We start from the raw sequence: 19,351 nt of genomic DNA on the forward strand, positions 1-19,351 counted from the left end.
TTGTTAGACTAAGCAAAATACACCAAAAAAAGACATATAACAGCACTTAAATGAAACCTTATATCATATACCTATTTACAAGAGTTAATGAAAGACATAGTGATGGCGCATTAAATATACGGTCGCTTTCTGAATATCTCCATAAGTCTTTGAATCTTACTGTACCATTTTCTTCCATGTTCAACAAAAATTAGAATGCATCAAACCCATTAAATGTGAATTCATCCAGGTAGGACATTATCCCTGTGTAGTTTCTGTGCACACAGTTATGTTACCTTCCAGCCAAAAAGAGACTTGAAAAGTTTCACTAAATTAGAGTTCTGAAGTCTTCCACTGCTGTAGAGGTATTATGAGCAAACTTGATTGATGATTTCTTTTTCAAGTTCACTATCAGTAAGCGAGTGCAGAAGACTAAGGCAAGCAGTCCACATTAGATGAATTCAAATAGAACTTGATGGAAAAATGCATTTGGAATAGATGAGAAGACGTAACACTTTTAAAGTCCTTGAAAAAATATATATGACAGCACTTCCTCCGGTGAAACACTGCAAATGCTCAAGCAGCAGTACATTTCTTTCTTACATCTTATAAACTCAAATGTAAAGCACCATCGAAAGGCTTTACATGAACCTCTACTGCCTTTATGATCCATCATTGGTAAACCCACTGGAGCTTTCCATTTATAGCCCAGGTGGATTAAAAAATACATAAAAGAGGCCAATCTCAATGGCAAATACAGAAATTTAAATTTCTACAGAAGATTACTAAATGTAAACATACATAAACATTAGAGCCGAACAGGTAAGCTATAATTTTGGAAAATTTGTATTTCACCTTCCAAACCTGCAGTAGCTATGACAAAACCCCATGCTGATGACATGGTAGTCACTTTTTTGCCAGAGCTCTCCTCCCCTACAAAACCAGGATTGTTTGTCTTGGTATTGCTGTTATCATCCAAACTTTGTTGAATAGATGGAAGCTTCTCTTCAGGCCAAGTGGCTGAACCTTTACTGTCAGAAAAAAAACCGTGGTTTCCAACTTGCTGAGTTGAGGAGCTTCGGGAAAATATTGATCCTCCACAGCAGTCTTCCAAATATGTATCCAAGATGGATGTAGATATGCTGCCTCCAGCTGATGGTTTTTCTTGGTAAAGTAAATAGTCTGCGGTACGAGAACCTGATAGGCGGCCCGACCTCGACTCATTGGAAAACCCAACAGCCACATTCTCATTAGACTTTTCGTGTGCCATCAAATTCGATGAACCATCAGAAGACTTTTCTTTGAAAGAAGAAGGCTCAGAGGAAAGGCCTGTATCAAGGTCCAGACAATCAGACTGTGTCCGCACTGCTGGAACATTGCCATCAACAACTTTACAATCTGGAGTGTTTGTGTCCTTTTTTGCTGTAGAAGAAGCATCACTTCTACGAGAAGAATTTGATTCCCTTGGATTGTGTGCAAACTGAGAGCTGGTTCCAGGCCAAGGTATTGCCACAAGAACATGCCTATTTGCATTGAAGTCTTCATAAGATCCTGAAATCCCCTTTTTTCGGACACGGTATGACAAAGTAGTATCATGGTAGTTCCATATACACACACGGGAGTCCTCACTTGCACAGACTATATATTTTCCAGTTGCACTGCAAGTAGCTGAAATGTGGCTCTTGCTATTCCGAAAACCTAGTAATTCAAAAGTCAAAACCAAGTATCAGATAAGCCTCCCCTCCTTTTGATGGGTTTGTGGTATGCAATAAAATGAGCTATGATATAGGCACCACAGTTGCACTTGAGTTCAAAGACTTAGGATTAGCACAATTCTAAATGCTCATGTGTCCAAAATCTGGTAATGATTGTTACTGTCCAAACACCTAATCTTACACACATCTAATAACAACTTAACAATGCAGGATTACACAAGCATCTGGATAAATTTTTGGTAATTTGAGGAAACAGGCACCACATTTTTTACACAACGAAAAATTTCTTATGCAATAAAATGAGCTATGATATAGACATAACGGTTGCACTTGCGTTCACAGACTTAGGTTTAGCACAATTCTAAATGCTCATGTGTCCAAAATCTGGTAATGATTGTTACTGTCCGAACACCTAATCTTACACGCATCTAATAACAACTTAACAATGCAGGATTACACAAGCATCTGGATGAATTTTTGGTAATTTGAGGAAACAGGCACCACATTTTTAACACAACAAAAAAAAAATTTACATGGCAAAAAGAAACTCAAATTTCCATATATTCATGAATGTAAGCACCCAAATCTGGCAATGATCATAATAGTGTCTAAAATCCAATCCTATGTTGAGCAACCAAAGTCATTAAGTGCATCAACAAATAATTTTACAGCATTAGTTCCTGTTTTTGGTCTCCAATTACAGCTCCAAAAAGGCTTTATTGTATTATTTATCATCCATGATAGGACAAATGCCCAACTCTCCCTATAAATAGGGGCTGGGCATTATTGTCCACATCCTTCTTCACCAAATTCAGCCTCCAAGTGCTGTCCCAGCTAGGTGTCCTCTTCACTCAGCCTGGTGACACCTCACTCAGCTGGTGACTTGATCCTACTGCTACGTTTAGGTTAGCTGCAGGCCGCCCTGCTGCCCACTACATCCTCACTGCAGAACCTTTGTGGTTTGCTAGATCAGCAACTCCATCAAGCAGATTGCAACCACTTGACCAGTCTGCAGCCCTCCTCTTCTGTGTTTGGTGGACAGCTAATCTTTGACACCAAAGATCTTTGCATTTTCTCCTGCAGTTGGCTGCTCAACAGTCGCTTTGTTAGCAGCCATTGTATCAGAGAGATTTCAGCATCTTCTTCAACACCAACAGCTCCTGAGGACTGTGTTCGCTCCCTCTATTGCTGTCCATTATTACTCAATGTCTTCTGGACCCCACACCCCCTTGCCTACAGGACTGTGTTTCACTCCCTGTACCAAGCATTCATTCACGGGTGCTGCTGCCTAATAAGTTCCTAATCAACCAGGACAGTGCAGTCATCTCAGATCTCTAACCAGCGTCATCAACTTAACTTTGCTCACCTCAGTACCCATCTTAGGGACACCACATTGCGGCTCTCTCACTCTATTGTATCAGCACTCAGCATGATTCATTACTTCATCCTTCTTCAGTGCTTCTAAGTTCTGTGTCACAATGTTTTCCATACAAACTCGAAGCTCCTCCCTGCAAACCCTACTGTTTCTCCACATGGTACCAAAGCAAAGGTGCTCAAAAAGCTAGAGATCCTCTTCAATGTTCATCACTAAAGGCAAATAAAGGTTGCAGGAAATGGCAACCCTCCCAAATTCCAAATTTTAAATTATATATTGTCATTTGGGAGATACCATTACATTCTTCTCCCGCCCACCCTCCCATTAGACTCACACACTAGTGATGTGGCTTCTCCAAAGGCAAAAGCACAAACCACTGGGTGCACCTACTGCAACAAGAAAAGTCACTCCACTGAAGATTGTTATCAACCTTTGTTCCCTATGCCATCGGAGTATACACGTCTAACCCCTAAGCACTCCTTGTGTCACCTCCTCGTTCTCGTCAATAGAGTTTATTTTGCATCACCTTTCAGATTTCTACACCAAGGCAATAACCAGCATATGATGTGCACTACACCATTGAAAGAAAAAGGAGGATCTAAGATCTAATGATGTGATAATTCCTCCTAGAGACCATTGCATCAAACTACACAGGTTTCCCCCACCTACTTTTGGGTTCAATGGCTTACCTAACCTTGGCTTTGCAATCCGCTCCATAGACCTAAAGATGTGATAAGCCCTCCTCGAGACCATCGCAACAAACTACACAAGTTTCGCCCACCTACTTTTGGGTTCAATGGCTTCCCTAACCCTTGGCTTTATAGTCTGCTCCATCGAGAGACAGTGCTTATTTGCCACCATCTTCAGCTCCATAGTTCGCTTTTGACGAGAGACAAAGGCTTTTACCCACCCATAGGTCTACAAGAGTTGCACATTCCCGCTCCATGTATGGCTCCACAGAGACCAACTTTGATGTGTACGAGGCGATCATCTTCAATACCACTTCTTCACTTTCTAAGAGGATCCATGATATCCCTTCCTCCCATCCCTCATCCACTCAATTTTGAGAGGACTCCTCTTGGAGTTGTTGGGTCTCCGTTCCATCACAGCCTCAAATACCTTCTTCAGCACTACTAGTGATCATTCCTTCTTCATCAGACACACTTGGGAGGCCATGATTCATGAGTTCTCAAATTCACACTCTCCTTCAAAGGAGGATTAAGAGGGGGATTTAGAGGGGATTACTCTTTGCACACCTTGGCAAAGGGCTTTGCCCTCATCTCTACTATTTTGGACCCTAACACCTAGGATCTACACGTTTTACCCGCATCAGTGCCTTGGAGTTTCAACCGTGACTTGATGGTTGCGCCTTCGCATCTTGCCTAGCATAGAGATGGGGATAGTATCCTCTTTCTTAAGATCCAAGATCAAGCACACCTTCGCATACTCCCCAGAAAGGTAAAGTGCTAGTGGCTTCTCTCCCAAGGTCAAGATTTGTGCACCCTCGACCATCACCTTGTCTATTGTACTTCCCTATAGGTTTCCTCTAAAATGGAGTTATTTCCCTTCTTGAACAAGTGTTTCCTTCATCCATAGTAGTTAAAATATTCTGACCTCAAAACTTTGAATGCAATGTGATCATGAAAAAAAAAAACCATGCAACGGCAACATCAACTTCCTCTTTTTTCAAGGATCCCAAATAGGCTCAAGAGTGTGTTGTCGCCTGGGAGGATCAATCGATGCTTGCCCAACAAATGCTCCTATTCCAAATGCATCTCGAATAGATGATGTGTGACTAGCATCAACATTAGATGGTGCACGAGAGACTTGAGAGGTCGATGCTGTCGCAAATGCAATAGGGTCACCGGCCAACGGATGTGGTGCTCTTCTCACCGCTAAAGACAAGGCTTGTAGCCCTCCACCCTTCTCTACGAGCTCTCTTCTCTTCTCGAGAGCCACGTTGGAAAAATATTGCACTTCATACCCTTCAATGCACAAAAAGTGGGCTCGAACTTTGCTTGTCCCACTTGTGAGACGATACAAGCACAATTTGCACATCCAGGACCATGTGTCGAACCTCCTACTCCGCAATGATAACCACCTCGACAATAGTAGTTAACCGCATGCTTGGGATGTCAATGCCATGAGATGACGAGAAAGATTAGAGAGAGAGAGAGGTTGCAGTAGATCATGTGCATTACACGTGCACACGGAAAAGAGAGAGAGAGAGAGAGAGAGAGAGAGAGAGAGAGAGAGAGAGGCTCTACCTAAAAGTTGACATGTAGCTGGGAATCACCATTTAGTCGCCAAGTCACAAGAAGTGTCAAAACTTAGTCCTCCTATTCATCCTATCCAAGGTGAGTTGATAACGCAATAGAAAAGAGATAAGTCGGTCCATTTTTTTTAATTGACGATTCATCACGTCTAAAGATAAGTCAAACGGTTGTTATTTTTAAATTAACAATTCAGTAGGCATTGACAATTCGTAAAGCAATGTAAAAAAAGGCCCCATCTCGACATCCTAGAAGTTCGTCCTGCCTGTAACTTGTGATTGTGTAAGAAGCTTGATCATGAGAGAGAGAGAAAGAGGCACCTTGGGGGGGGGGGGGCCGCCATTGTGATATATTGTGTGTGTGAAAGGTTGATGCTTGAAAAAAAGAAGATTGGGGGCTGTGGCCAAAAGTACTCTATTTTTTGGTACAAAATCATACTAATGCATACCGTATTGTACTATATATGGAGACAACTATGGTTCATAGAGCTTAGGAATTTAAAATTGAGGCTACATAATGGACAATACTTAGACAGGGCCAAGTAGTTTTCATTTGTACCAATTAATATTGGCTCAAAAATTGAGCCTAGAGACTAAGTCCTACATGGGCAGGTTTGCCACTTGACACGAAGTTGTTAGCAATATAGTTAACTCGTGTGAGTCTAGGACGTGCCAGGCATTCTAGATGGTGATTTATGCATTTTATGTTAGCTGACCTGATGCATTATTTGCATTCTTTTTTGCCTATTTATTCAAGCTCCTCTTCCACACTCCATCATTCATCAATTGTAGATCCAATGCATGCCCTGTGGAGAGAGGAAGCCAGTGCCACTATCCACACAGCCAGTGACTCACTATTGTACGCGATTGTCTCATGTTTGCTATATGGATTTCATTTCTTGAGCACATCTCTGAGTTCTCTTCTTTTGCAATGTTCTTGTGTTTTCTCCTTTCTCTCTTATATCACTACAGTGAGATGGGACATTTGCACAAGAATTGCAAACAGTTAGCAACTTCAAGGAAGAAGAAGACGAAAAAGCAATAGCATACAAACTCCTCCGATAAGTCATCTGCCTCCTCCGACTCCAACTCGGATCCTTTGGTGAAGGCCAAGGCTAAGGTGTGGAAAGGATCATCTTCTTTAGACCAAGAGAAAAACTTGGCAACCCCTTCTGCTTTCTAGCGCACATGATGCGATCATCCCTCACGACTCTCTAGTGCCATAGAGGGAGTGTACACAAGTGGTGAGATGGGGCAAGTTAGCTTCATCTATATAGGTATATCGGTGCACAAGTTCCAGAGAGGAACTTCCCTAACGCATTGACCAAAGTCTAGCAAGTTTTGAGATCCTAGAGCTAGGATTGACTTCCAAGTTCATGATGGGCTGTTACTTGACAAAGAGCGGGATTGGCTCCTAGTCCAAGCTCACAAGGGGACACTTTGGCGATCTTGGTCCAATGGGGAGAATCCATGTTCACGTATGCTCAGGGGCATTTTTGACAAGATTGTCATGTATCCTCCTACGAGGTATTGATGACAAACACACAAAGGCGCTATGATTCTTCTCTATTTTTAGAAGCTGGTACAATTGATATCAATATTCAGGTTCTCTCCGAGGCACCTTGGTGGTGGCTTGATCACCCACTGCTTGGGTATCCATGGTCCTATTCTGAGGTCTTTGTTGTATGGACTCTAGTGAGTCATTATCATTGTATCATTGTATTGTGTCAGATCACCCATGATCTGAGAGAGGGAGTTAGCAGTATAGTCAGCTCATGTGTGAGTTTGGGTTGTGCCAAGATATTTTATTATTATTTAGGCCTTTTTTAGTGGTCATATTGATGTTGATTTATGCAATTATGCCGGCCAACGGGCATTAAATGCTGGCCGACTTGATGCATTATTTGCATTCTTTTCTGCCTATTCATTCAAGCTCCTCCTCCACACTCCATCATTCATCATTTGCAGATCCAATGCATACCTTGTGGAGAGAGGGAGCCGGTGTCAGTGTCCACACAACCAATGACTCACTATTGTATGCGATTGTCTCGTGTTTGGTACATGGATTCCATTTCCCAAGCACATATCTGAGTCCTCTTCTTTTGCAGTGTTCTTGTGTTTTCTCCTTTCTTTCTCTTCTGACTTGTGTTCAGCAGTTTGTTTCAATATTTTTTCATGCTTCAATTGCTACACCCACTTCTGACAAAAGCTAGAGGAGATGCCATAGACTAGGGAAGGCCATTCTTGATCAGTTCTAGGAGCAAAGAGTGCAGCTGAAAGACATCCTAGAGCAATTGGCAGCTGCTCAATCTGAATCTAAGTGGTTTGACAGCAGTAAAACCCTAGCCACCTGAGGTGATAACATCTAGGGGCTACTCAATAGTAGGTTGTGTCTTGAACGGTTGATGACAGCGTATAGTACACGAATCTAGGCAAACAACCAGTTTCAGAGCACATATTGAAGTTTAAAAGTTTAAGACTGCTGTTTGGGCATTCATTCCACGAGAAAATCAAAACTCTCTCTCTCTCTCTCTCTCTCTCTCTCTCTCTCTCTCTCCACATACACAAGCCGATTGAAGCCTCTACTGTGAATCGAAAGTATTAGCATTAAAATTGCTAAGTACACACATGAATTCAGTAAAAACTGGTTCCATCAAAATGAATGCAAGAATATTTGAGTCATGCATGAAGGATTGTTGCTGTAAAGCAAAGGATTATCAGCAGATCTAAAGACATTTGTACATCTATAGCAAGGATGACTTGCAAGCAACAACAAAAGACTCGATTTGGCTCCCGGACCAATGTCCTTACCATCAGTCCACACTATCCACACCACCCTATTTTGTGCATGAGACTGGCTCAAGGCCTAGATCCAAGTACAGCGACCACATTAAATGCCACATAGATGAGCCCTTGAGTACTTCTTATAGGACTTCTATAGAGCCATCACCTTAGGGCTGAAGTGGAGTCAAGCTTTGAAAACAAAGAAGGCATCCACAAAAGAACACTTGATGGAAATTCATCCACCGAGAACCCTTTAGAAAATTATTCGATTCTCAATCGAAAAAGCTTTTAGAAAACTCTTGGACTTTCAATCTCACCACCGCCTTTTCAAGGACAATGAGAAATATTGCAAGGAAGCTATAGTAAATAAAATTCTTGGAGAAGCAACCAAGAGGGCAGATACTAAAAGAAGCCACTAACAAGGGAGTTTCAAGGAGGAATGGTTGTGCTACTATAAAGGAGGAGAAACTAGAAAGTTGTGGCAAAACCTACTTCAAAAGGAGGCTTGTTGGAGAAGCTTCCTTCAAAGCAACAAGTGGAAGCTTGTTGCAATAGCTGCTGCAGAGGGATATTTTTACAAAAGATTTTTTCAATGTATAACCATAAATCCACCTATGATGTGATAAAGAAAATTAATGCCTTAGCCAATATTTAGCCTTAGGTCTAGGATTAGATATAAAAGGGCCAAGTTGTAACTTGCAAAGTATCTTTTCTCAATTGTAAACATTTCTTATTTGAGGTATCCACCTCCTACCATCCATTGAGGGTGCATATTCTTTGGCCACCATGGCATGGGGTGGATTCCCTGCCCCTCCATATCATGAGAAGGATATCACGTTATAGCCTTTGTTGAATGATTCTCAACCATTGTATCAAGTGGTAACATGATTCATGGAGACCTAGCTACTGCCAGGATCTAAAACAGGCCCGACAGTGGCTCTAGGGCTCTAGCCAAGGCCTCCTAATCTTACTAGATCATCCTTACGGCCTTGCAGCCAAGAGCATCTGGAGGCTATACATTACTCTAAATAAATTAGATACTTGTATTGATTGCAGTCCAATGGTATTGCCCCTTCTCGACTCCATAGAGGGATTATCCAAACATACAAGTGATCAACACCTCGATTCACATACATAAAGAGCTCCCCCCTAGCAAAATGTTGTGGCTCTTATAGCTCTCCTACACCCCGGAGATTGGCCCTAGGAGGATGCACCACCATGTTACATATAGAACATGAACATACTAGATTCCTCTCATAATATAAACGTAACGATCAAGGAGAATGTATATATTCCTCAATTAATCAAATTTTCCCAAGATATCGAACTTTTCGTAATGACCCCATTTCAAATCTCCCTTTGTTTATTCCTATACTAAATGACCTTGCGAATGTAGGAATCAAACTCAAGACCATCTGGTCGCGACTCACCATGTGTTCAACTTAACCAACTCAGCTACACCCACTTGGTCTCTTTTTTCGTAATGACCCTGTTTGCTCAATTTTCTTTTCATAATAAACCTGTTTGCTCTCTCTCTCTCTCTCTCATGTTTGTGTCTGGGCACACTCCCCCTTCTTAGTTGCCTTCTCCTTATCAATTATATAAGCGATTAGCCATGTGCTCTTAGAGTCTTTACGGCGTGAAAAAGGATCAGTCTTGAAGATCATTGTAGAAGTGCAGGATGACTATAAGCAGCAAGAAGAGGACAAGAATGCTAAAAGAAGCTACAACACCAACATCTCAAAATCAAGATGCAAGATGACTAAATAGTTTGCAAGAAAGTAGCCTACCAAATTACCAAGTAATACAAAATGTCTCTTTCATGTTATATGTGTTCTTCATGACTAATGTCCTGTATGCAGCATATTATGTCCCATTAGTGTATTCAGTGCTCTCTACAACTAAGATACTCAATGAAGATGTGTACTAAACACAAGAATAATCAAACAATTCTTTATCTAGCAGACATTATCACTATTCCAACTAGTGCAACGTTTATTTGAACTATTTCTTCAAGCGATACCAAGCAGAAGTGAAACATTTATTTGAACATAGTGAAATTCATGTTTACCTTTATACTTTGAGCAAATTTCAGTCCCATCATATACACGTATTCGGGAATCACTGGAGGTTATCAAGACTTTCTCCTCATCTCCAGGAATAAACTACAAAGGCCACCAAAATAGTGCATTTGTGCTGCTTTTACAACCCAGAAGCAAGCTTAATAAGAAAACACATCAGCATTGAGTGACAAAAGGCATAAAAATAATACCTGAAATCCAGTGATTTTCTTTCCATGTGAACGCTTATTTTTTCTATTACGCACATCAAAACTTGAATCCAATTGCAACTTGTGTCCTGAGAAAGAGGCCATACATGCAAATAAGTGTCAGATTACATCCATCACCATGCACATAATCCAGCTAGTGCAACTGTCGACTACGACTCTTACATAAAGTATGTCTAATTTATGGGAGGCCTTATCCAAAGAAAGAAAGAAAGTTAAAAACGAAGCCTTCTACAGTGACTTGGCCTGCCTAACCTAAGGAGATGTAAGTAGAAGTATAAAATGTGGTTGCCATAAGCCAGTTCAAATAATTACAAACCACAAGACCTGTTAAAGGAGGTACATCTAGCACCACAAATACCTGAAACATGGATTGAACAGACTTTAATTTTAAAAAAAACAAATAGGCATTTGAAACCACCACACCATTTTGGACCTGCAACAATGTCAGTGCATGCACAGACCCCTAAAACTTCCAGTTGTAACAAGCCTACAAGTTATTTCACAGCAGCCAGAACAAAATTCTCATTCAAACACAAAGTGCCGGCTTGCCAAAGCCTCATTTGGCAGAAAAAAACCCCCTCCCTTTCTTTCTGGCATTAGGATATAAAAATATGCGTGCCATCAGAGAGCTTTAAATCCATTAACAAAAAGATAGAAATATCATTCATAAGCTTGGTTCATTGGGCTTAAGAGACGAGCTATATCAAATGTTTTAGACTTACATATGCAAAAATACCGAATATTGAATTGTATGTTGTGAAATACCTGAAGTCTTGTAGAGGCGACAAGTCCCCTTGTAAGAACCTACAACCGCTTTCTGTCCAATATCACATCAATAAAAGATGCATGACGTTCAGAATTAACCACTGGCATGGTAAAAAAACACTTTCAAACCCAAGGATAAAGATTGCAGTAAGAGACCTGTCCATCAGGCATGTAACAAGCTGCAGTTACCATCTCTCTTAAATCTGCCCAATCAACCACTTGGCGCTCTTGTGTACTCCAAATCCTCACTTTACCATCAAGAGAGCCACTGATGAAATACCCATCATTGATAGGATTGAACTGAATGCATGTCACTGCCTCAGAAAAACAGACTACATAGTTACTTCATGAACATCATGTCACCAGCCCAACTGGAATCAGTTTGCACTTTTCAATGATATAATGATAGGTCTTATGCAGCTTCTTATTTTTCCCTTTCCAAGTCACAGGAATTTTGAAACCTCACCATAATCATTGTGTGCGAAGACCCTTAAGCATTCTCTACTTGAAACATTCCAGAGCCGCACTGTTTTATCCATGGAAGATGATAGTAGTGACTGCAACATCCAATATGCATTCAAAACCCAAGCCATCTATCCCAAATAGTGCAGAAAAAATATATACAATGCGAAGATAAGAAGCTAAATATGCTGATCAAACTGTTGCTGAAGAAAAGTTACAAAGCTACATATCAGCGAAAAAGATTCATGCAATGGGACATACAAATTTAACAGACACATGTTTTGCCTTGGGGCCCTAAAAACTGCTATAACTTTTAACTGTAATTCTAATTGGAGACCTTTCTGTTTCAAATTGAAGGAAGACTCCCTCTTTGCAACGAGCTATAGAGCTCTATGATAGAAATTATATAGAAAATTTTGTAAGCAGAATTCTGTGGCTATTTGGAAATTCCTACACCCTGTCTACTGTCTGTCAATGACCAAATTTCTTTTGTTTGACCTCCTTAGGGGCTGAATTCCATGTGGAACCTATTTCAAGGCATACAAATCACTGCATATGTGTTGGGGACTCAATACATGGACTGCAAATGTCTACAACCAACCCGTACATAAACCTGGAATGCACATAAACGCTATGGCATAGATGCATTAAAAGAACATTGTCGGAAGAACTAAAAGTCTAAAGAAAACACTGCCAAAAGCCCTAAAACCCTCAACTATGAGCTTGATGGAAATTTCTATAAACCTACAGTGCATGTCAATGATTCCTTTAAGACAGAATCTATACAGGCAGCAAACATCCCTGCCAACCTTTCAATGATGTTACAACGGCATCTAGCACTCATTATCTTGTCAGTGTGTGCTAGAAGAAGGTTGTGCATCGGCCTTTCTAGAACTAACTTTTGAGCCTTCAAAAGTTAAGACAGTCAACGATGATAGAATCGCAGCTAATATTGTGTTAATGTAGACCAAAATGATGTTCAAAATAAGAACTTGTGCATTCAAGTTCTTCTACAGCTCAGATAATCCACTTAAAATTTTTTAGTCCAAATGGTATCAGATAGTCAAGGTTAGATCCTATCGAGCAAGGACATCAAGCTTTGTTGTAAATATAGGAGAGAATCTAAATGAACATGCAAAAGAAGAGAGAACCAGACAGGTCTAAAAATATGAACTCATTGAAATTAATCTCTACGTAAGTGCATCAAGTGATTGCCACGATACATCAAAGCCAAAGATGCCATCAATTTAGCTGATGCTGCCATCATCTTTTCCAAAAGCCTCGTTCCAATCACTCCGTCTTGTAAGGATTCCCAAAATCAAGTACAGCCAAAGCTGTGCATCATTTGCTGCCGAATTCTCTTCTAGTTTGCCATCGTCAAGGGAGATTGTCAACTTTCCTTTTTCATCTAGGAATGCTGTGCCACTTTTGTGCTCATCAATCAAAGCCATATAATTTCTTATAAAATTCATCTCTAGCAATATCAAATTTCCCAAACAAGGCTGTTCTAGGCTAAATTTCATCATTTTGGGCTTTTGAGGACAAACTTCCACAAGACAGCATCCAAAAGCTGCTAGTTCTTTCTTCTTTCAATCTCATGAAAGTCGTCTCACTTTAGGCAATTGTCTTATACAGAGGACTTTGTTTTGGAGGACACCAAATCGACTTGTGGAGAATCTTGTTTGCTCCTTTTCATTGTTGCCGATTTTGGCAAAGCTTTGATAAAGCAACTATCTATTTACAAACTAGCTTGTTAAACTCATGTATGACATTCTACAAGCTTCTGTCAACTTCCATACAGCTTATTGCCTCTACTTTGAGTGGGAGTTTAAGATTGAGTTTCATGGCCATCCAAAACCATTGGTTAAAGAGGCACATGTGACATCAGTTTTACAACTATGAGCTTGATAAGGGATTGGGGTCTCCCTAGTGAAACTAATTGCTTTGCTTACTACATTTTAGATCAGTAATGCTACATCCTTGGACACCTTGGATGGGCACATGGAGTATTGGCCACCGACCACTTACCATTAAGTCACTGGGTGCGATCACTCTTGAAGGGCTAAGGGTCTCAAGCTCAACAATGAACTTGTTTGGCTCTATGGCTAGGAGGTGAGTCCAATATACATGCTCCATCTCTTTGTGTTTCTATGTATGCTTGTTCGGCTTGTGCAATGTCATGTACATAGGTTGGATATCTATGGGGGCATTTCAAGCAAGGCGAAAATGAAATTGTAGGGTTTAAAAAGCAATCAAGCATTGCATGGGGTCCCTACTGTTAGAGATGAGAGAGTCTATGCATGACCTAGTGGGCTAAGCACTTTATTCCCAAACATGATGTGGTCGCTAAATTTCAAGCTCCTGATTTGATGGCCAACTACTCATTTATCCTCAACGACCTATATTTTATTGACCCCAAATTGATGGCCGACCAATTCATGTTTAGGGTCTATTTATGGCTAGGCGCTCCCTCCTCCTCGATCACTTATGCATACTCCTACACTTGAAGGTTCTGTTGGGGCGAGGAAGCCAATGCCGATGTCCACAAAGCTGTTGACCCACTATTATTGTCATGAGGAAATGTATTTTTGAAACCTCACTTAACACGTGGATTAATTTTTAATCACATGGTTAAGTAAATGTTGCACATGTGAGATATAACTGAGGTTAAAGTAAATTTACGAGTCCGAGACCCGAGAAAATTACGGAATGTCAAAGACAAAAGTTGTTATAAGTTATGCTACACATATACTTGGTGGTATCTGGTGCCAGTCGTTGGCCTAGGTCATTCATTTGGCCATAAGTGTCAATTGGTGACACTAGAGAAGTGGTGTTTAATGGCACTTAACGCCAATCTAATGGTCAAAGATGGCATAAAGACACTCAAGAATGAAAGTTGCCTAGCCAATTTAATTATTGGCCAGTCAAATTATTTTTTCGGATACCGAAATAATTGTTAAATTAATTTTCAGTATGTAAAGATTGAAAATTAATATTTAATTATAAATAATGCTGAAAAAACCATTTGGAACGACTGCCACTTGTCAAAAATGCCCATGAAAGTCTGAAAACATCAACTTCTTCTTCAATTAAGTTAAATAAATACTGAAAGGGACGCCAGTTTTGGAGCCAACAAGGTGTCCAATGTCTAAGATTATATGGTAAAGTGTGAAGTTCACTTTTGTAAATTTGTTAATTGCTGTAAATAGTGCTTAATGAGGTTATTTACCACCTATCCGAGGAGGAATGCTAGTTACAATTGTTCTGTATTGTCTCTTGTTTCAGTTTATGGATTCCATTTCCTGAGCATCTCTTCTTTGAGTTCTTTTGCAGTGTTCTCATGTCTTTTGGTGCGGATAGTTTTGGTGCACTTATAGATTTTTGACCCTCTACAACCTCGGCAACAATATTTTCAGGCTTCTAGTGGCTGTCTACTCTGCATTTGATCCCTCCATTGCTGTTTTGAGGATATATTCTCCGATTTCATCTCTCTACGCAGCAATCATCATGTTTTTTTTATCAACCTTTGCAATTCACTGCTCAGCTTTAGAGAGGGTTCTTGTGTATCCAATTGTTGTATTCCAGTCTCCAGACACCACACTTTGTGTACTATTGATCCATTCTCTATGTGCTCTCTTTACTACTTGAACTTTTGAACTGTTGTGAGTCTTAAGTCTTGGCACATACCTATCCCTCACTATCCCTTGCCTTAATTCATCTTCTCTATATCTCCCTTATAATGTCTCCTCCGGTTTGTAGTAGATGACAAGCATGCAAATACTGCCTACTCCTCTTCAGGCATTCTATTGGAGACTTGAGTTTGGATTCAGGTTTTGGTAAGGATGCTATCTCTAGGTGCTCCAAATGTTCAAGCTTCAAAGAAGGGTGACCTAAGTAAGAAGAAGAAGATTCAGTGCTATAACTCTGTCAAGAAGGGATGTCTCCAAAAGGTTGACCAGTCATCATCATCTCCAAGTCTAGGTTCAAGCTCCAGCCATGCAGCCCCAACACTGGCTGCACAAACCTCCTTTCCAGCTTGTTAGTACAAGTGATGCTGGTCATCCCTAAAGATTCTCCAATGCCAAAGAGGGTAGTGTGAGAGGGGTGGTCAAGGCAGTTGAGCCTCATCTATACAATCTTACATCAAGACGGGTTTTTCCTCACACATCAACCGAATAGCAAAAACTATGTTAGCCATTTGTCATCAACATTTCCTTACATTGGGTTCCAAGGAAACATGAGGGTAGCCGTCAGTATCAGATATGGATTTCCAACAGAAACATTTTCTCACGTGAAGTGTGTCGAGAAAGCACTGCTTTGTTCCTGAAAGAGCTAGGCCTTTCCTAAGGGACATGGTATTCTTTGCAAATGATTGGACTGCCAATAACTGTGTGAGCACAATAAATAAGCTAATGCTTGTCCAAGGAAAATGTGCTTCTCACAACAATTTTCATCATGAACATCATATAAAGAGGGAAAAATATTACTGAGCAAAAGAAGTAGCAACTCTGACTAGGAACAATGGGATAATCCCAGATGATGGAATTAGAGAGAGAGAGACCAACCTGAGAAGGTGACCAAGAGAGATCCAGTATATCTTCTGTGTGTCCCTGGAATGTACATTTAGAAACTCCTGAAAGAAGAAACAACCTGGGTAGCCGAGATCTGCTGCTAGAAGTATTTTTTCTCCCACTGTTGCTTTTGATGCTTCGCTTTGTTTCCATCTGAGGAAGATTCTCCACCACACATTTATCATGTAGCTCCCCAGAAATATCAGGTGAATCCCTTGCCTGTCCACCATGATCAATAACTTCCCATACCCTTACAACTCTATCCTGCCCAGCACTGGCAAGATAAGCACCATCAAGACTAAATTTCATTGTCCAGATGGCACCTTGATGAGCTTGAATCTCTTGTCTCAAATGTAGATCTGCAAATTCTTTTATGGCTTTCTTGTGAGCATGCACTTTAACACGCTTTGTTACTTGTGGAATGGCGTCTTGACTATCATCAGTGGCTGAACCAGACTTCCTTTCAGACTTTTCTGTTGAAGCCTCCTTGTCATCACTGCCACTCTCATGATAGCTTCGGCTCCCTTTATCACGGGACCCTCGTACCACTCCTCTTATCACTTTTAACCATCCTTTTTTCTTCTTCTGAGAAGAAGACAGGGTGTCTGTGTGTGTATCTGACACATTATGCACAGCCTCCCTTTCCCTCCTCATGAGCTCTTGCACTATAGGTGAAAGGCCAAGGGAATTCTCAAATTCCTCCAAGGTTAGCTCTCTGCCAGTGTCAATATCCTTCAGTTTGTTCCACAGTCCATCTTCCCCAACCTCATTCACCACAAATTCCCGGCCACTATCCAGATCTTTTATTCTGCATAGAACCTCCCCACAGTCATTGCTTGGCAAAACTCCTGCATCTGTCATCATCACAGTATCATGTAGACTTGAGTGAGTTAGAGATCTTCCATTCTTGTCAATAATCTTGAACCTTTCCAACTTGCCCCAGGAAAATGGAGACCTACCTGACACCATTCTGTCTGCTGAAGTTGAAGGTCCACCTGATCGCTTGACCCCAAGCGGGGGTTTGGAAGCCTGATTACCAGAACCACTTGAACCAGTCCGAAGAACAGCACCACTGCCATCCAGTAGCCTATCCTGTTGGCCCTTATGCAGCAGCACAGGAGAATTGGTGCCTGAACGAACAAGCCGTGGCAATGTATCTTCCACCTCTAAACCACCTTGTGACCTGGAAAATGTACCATCTGACCGGGAACGTACAATTGTCCATGTACTGTTTGTGCCCGGAATATCAGAAACCGAATCCAAGGCTGCCTCAAGTCTGACTTCTGTGTAAGAATCCTGGTTGAGTGAAAGCTTTGCTCCATTCTCAACCTCCTTAACATCCATAGTGGAAGCTGGTGATGCAGATGGCTGTTCAATAGGGGGAGGGGTGTGCAAAAGAACGACCTCCCGATCAGGATCTACTCTCTCCACCTTCAAACCCATCTGAGTAAGTAAACGCTGCCTTCTCTCAAAGATACTTCCTGGGTTGCTTGTCCACACCTCATACCTAGAGAAGGAAACCTCGGAACCATTGGAAGCTCGCCCCATGGTCACTTGCATACCTTGTGAATGCTGTTTGTCCTCCTCCACACTCTCAGCGTCAGATGGAGACGATTGGATGTCTTCCAGGGTCTCGAAAAACTCTTCCTCCTCTTCGTCGGTGGAAGATTCCATCCTCACAGAAGACTCGTGAGAACCAACCACCAAGCCATGGCTGACAGGATCTCAATGACCCCAGCCATGCCTCATTTTGAATGTCGAACGAGACACGCAGAGGGCATAGATCTACCTGCTGGAGGCACTCACTGCAGCACCGATCTGAAGAAAATGTCGACGATGCCTGGATCCTGCGGGGAGGAAATGAAGCGTCCTCGATCTCTGGCTATTGGATAAAGCCCGCAGTTCAAGGGGAGGGGGAAGATACGCAATCCATAGCCGTCTTTTTTCTTTTTTGTTCCTCCTCCTTTTGTTCTCGACGGATGTAAAGCGTGTCAGGTGAAGTCCATGGACGAAGCGACGGCGATTCAATGGGGGAGGAGGGGAGTGATCGGGGGCATATTGCAATGATGGAGAGATCGAGCGGAAGGGAAACGGCAGGCGGAAAGGAGACGCGGGGTGGGAAAGGGATGGGGGAAAGGCGCTTGGAAAATGCAGGCGGCAACGGGGAAAGGGGGAAAGGCAAAAGGGCGGGGGAATAATGAAGGGGAGGAAACAGTGAAGAAGCACAAGAAGAAGAAGAAGAAGAAGAAGAAGAAGAAGATGGAGATCGAGATCGAGGCAAAAGGAGGAATGATGAAGGAGCACGGGAAGAAGAAGAATAACAAGAAGAACGAGAGCGAGGAGGAGGAGGAGGAGGAGGAGGAGGAGATGGAGATGGAGATGGAGGAGAAGAAGGCGCAAACCTGTCTTGGAATGCCGCGTTTTTGCGTGCTTCTCTCTTTTGTCTCGTTCCTTTGCCAGTTTTCGTCAAAACAAACAATAAAGGCAGTGCGGAGGAGAGTAGCTACCTAATGGCAGCTGCTTCTCGCTCCTTTCTTTGGTTCTTCTTGCCTCTCGCCCCGCCCCCCCTCTCGAGCATTTTCAAGTTTGCCTTTGTTGGACCTGAGACTCTGGAGGGGAGGGGCTAAAGATGGCCGCACTCGGTCGCCCTCCTATCATCATCGTAATCATCATGTGTCTTCCCCGGCCCCCGTCGGTGGCTCCTTTACACGTCCCGGACCCACCCCCTTTGTGCTCCTCCCTCTACCACCTTTGCTTAGTCCATCACCTTTTCTTTCCTGGCTTGGCTACCTATGCCTTATAGACCCCTCTCTCAATGTTGCAACTTGCCAATGTGCTCTCCCATGGCCCTATCACTCTCGCACCATGTCTTAACAGCCCCTCGAGAAGTTACTCTTCATTAGCCATGATGCACTAGATCTTCTTGAAGTCCAGCAAAGTACAACCGGTTTTGGATTCATAGGAGGACTGGAAATTACATGAGGTTGACCCTACTTGTAAGATTTCGAAAAAGGTCTAGTAGGCACATGAGTTGCAATGATTGTAAGGTCACTATGGTGCAAAGGTGGGCCACTATGGAAACAACATTGCTGCCAAATTGCAAGAGATGCACAAGGCAAGAAACAGTTTGAGCACTTG

General features: G+C 41.9%; 1 protein-coding gene across 2 annotated transcripts; it reads right to left on the reverse strand.

Moving 5' to 3' along the window:
- Window positions 1-467: 467 nt before the first annotated feature.
- LOC148035946 (uncharacterized) lies at window positions 468-18,817 on the reverse strand. Of its 2 annotated transcripts, XM_087677927.1 has the most exons (8): window positions 17,173-18,815; window positions 16,208-17,067; window positions 11,647-11,737; window positions 11,337-11,494; window positions 11,181-11,232; window positions 10,398-10,483; window positions 10,197-10,290; window positions 468-1,677 (listed from the first exon to the last, which is right to left on the reverse strand). In XM_087677927.1, the coding sequence occupies exons 1-8, from the start codon at window positions 17,885-17,887 to the stop codon at window positions 788-790; spliced, it is 2,946 nt and encodes a 981-aa protein (XP_087534053.1). In that variant the 5' UTR covers window positions 17,888-18,815; the 3' UTR covers window positions 468-787. The 2 variants fall into 2 exon arrangements, with proteins under 2 accessions (XP_087534053.1, XP_087534052.1); XM_087677926.1 differs by having other exon boundaries at window positions 16,208-18,817.
- Between the last annotated feature and the right edge of the window lie 534 nt (window positions 18,818-19,351).

This window comes from Lygodium microphyllum, chromosome 5, assembly GCF_053477565.2.
Source record: "Lygodium microphyllum isolate KBCC chromosome 5, Lygodium_microphyllum_v1.1.10, whole genome shotgun sequence".
Taxonomy (NCBI): Eukaryota; Viridiplantae; Streptophyta; class Polypodiopsida; order Schizaeales; family Lygodiaceae; genus Lygodium; species Lygodium microphyllum.

Coding starts and splice junctions, on each gene's coding strand:
- LOC148035946 (XM_087677926.1), bottom strand. CDS start 17,887: ATGGAATCTTCCACCGACGAAGAGGAGGAAGAGTTTTTCGAGACCCTG. Junction 11,738..16,207: donor TCTCTTGGTCACCTTCTCAG/GTTGGTCTCTCT, acceptor TGGATGTTGCAG/TCACTACTATCATCTTCCAT. Junction 11,495..11,646: donor CTTCGCACACAATGATTATG/GTGAGGTTTCAA, acceptor TTTCTGAGGCAG/TGACATGCATTCAGTTCAAT.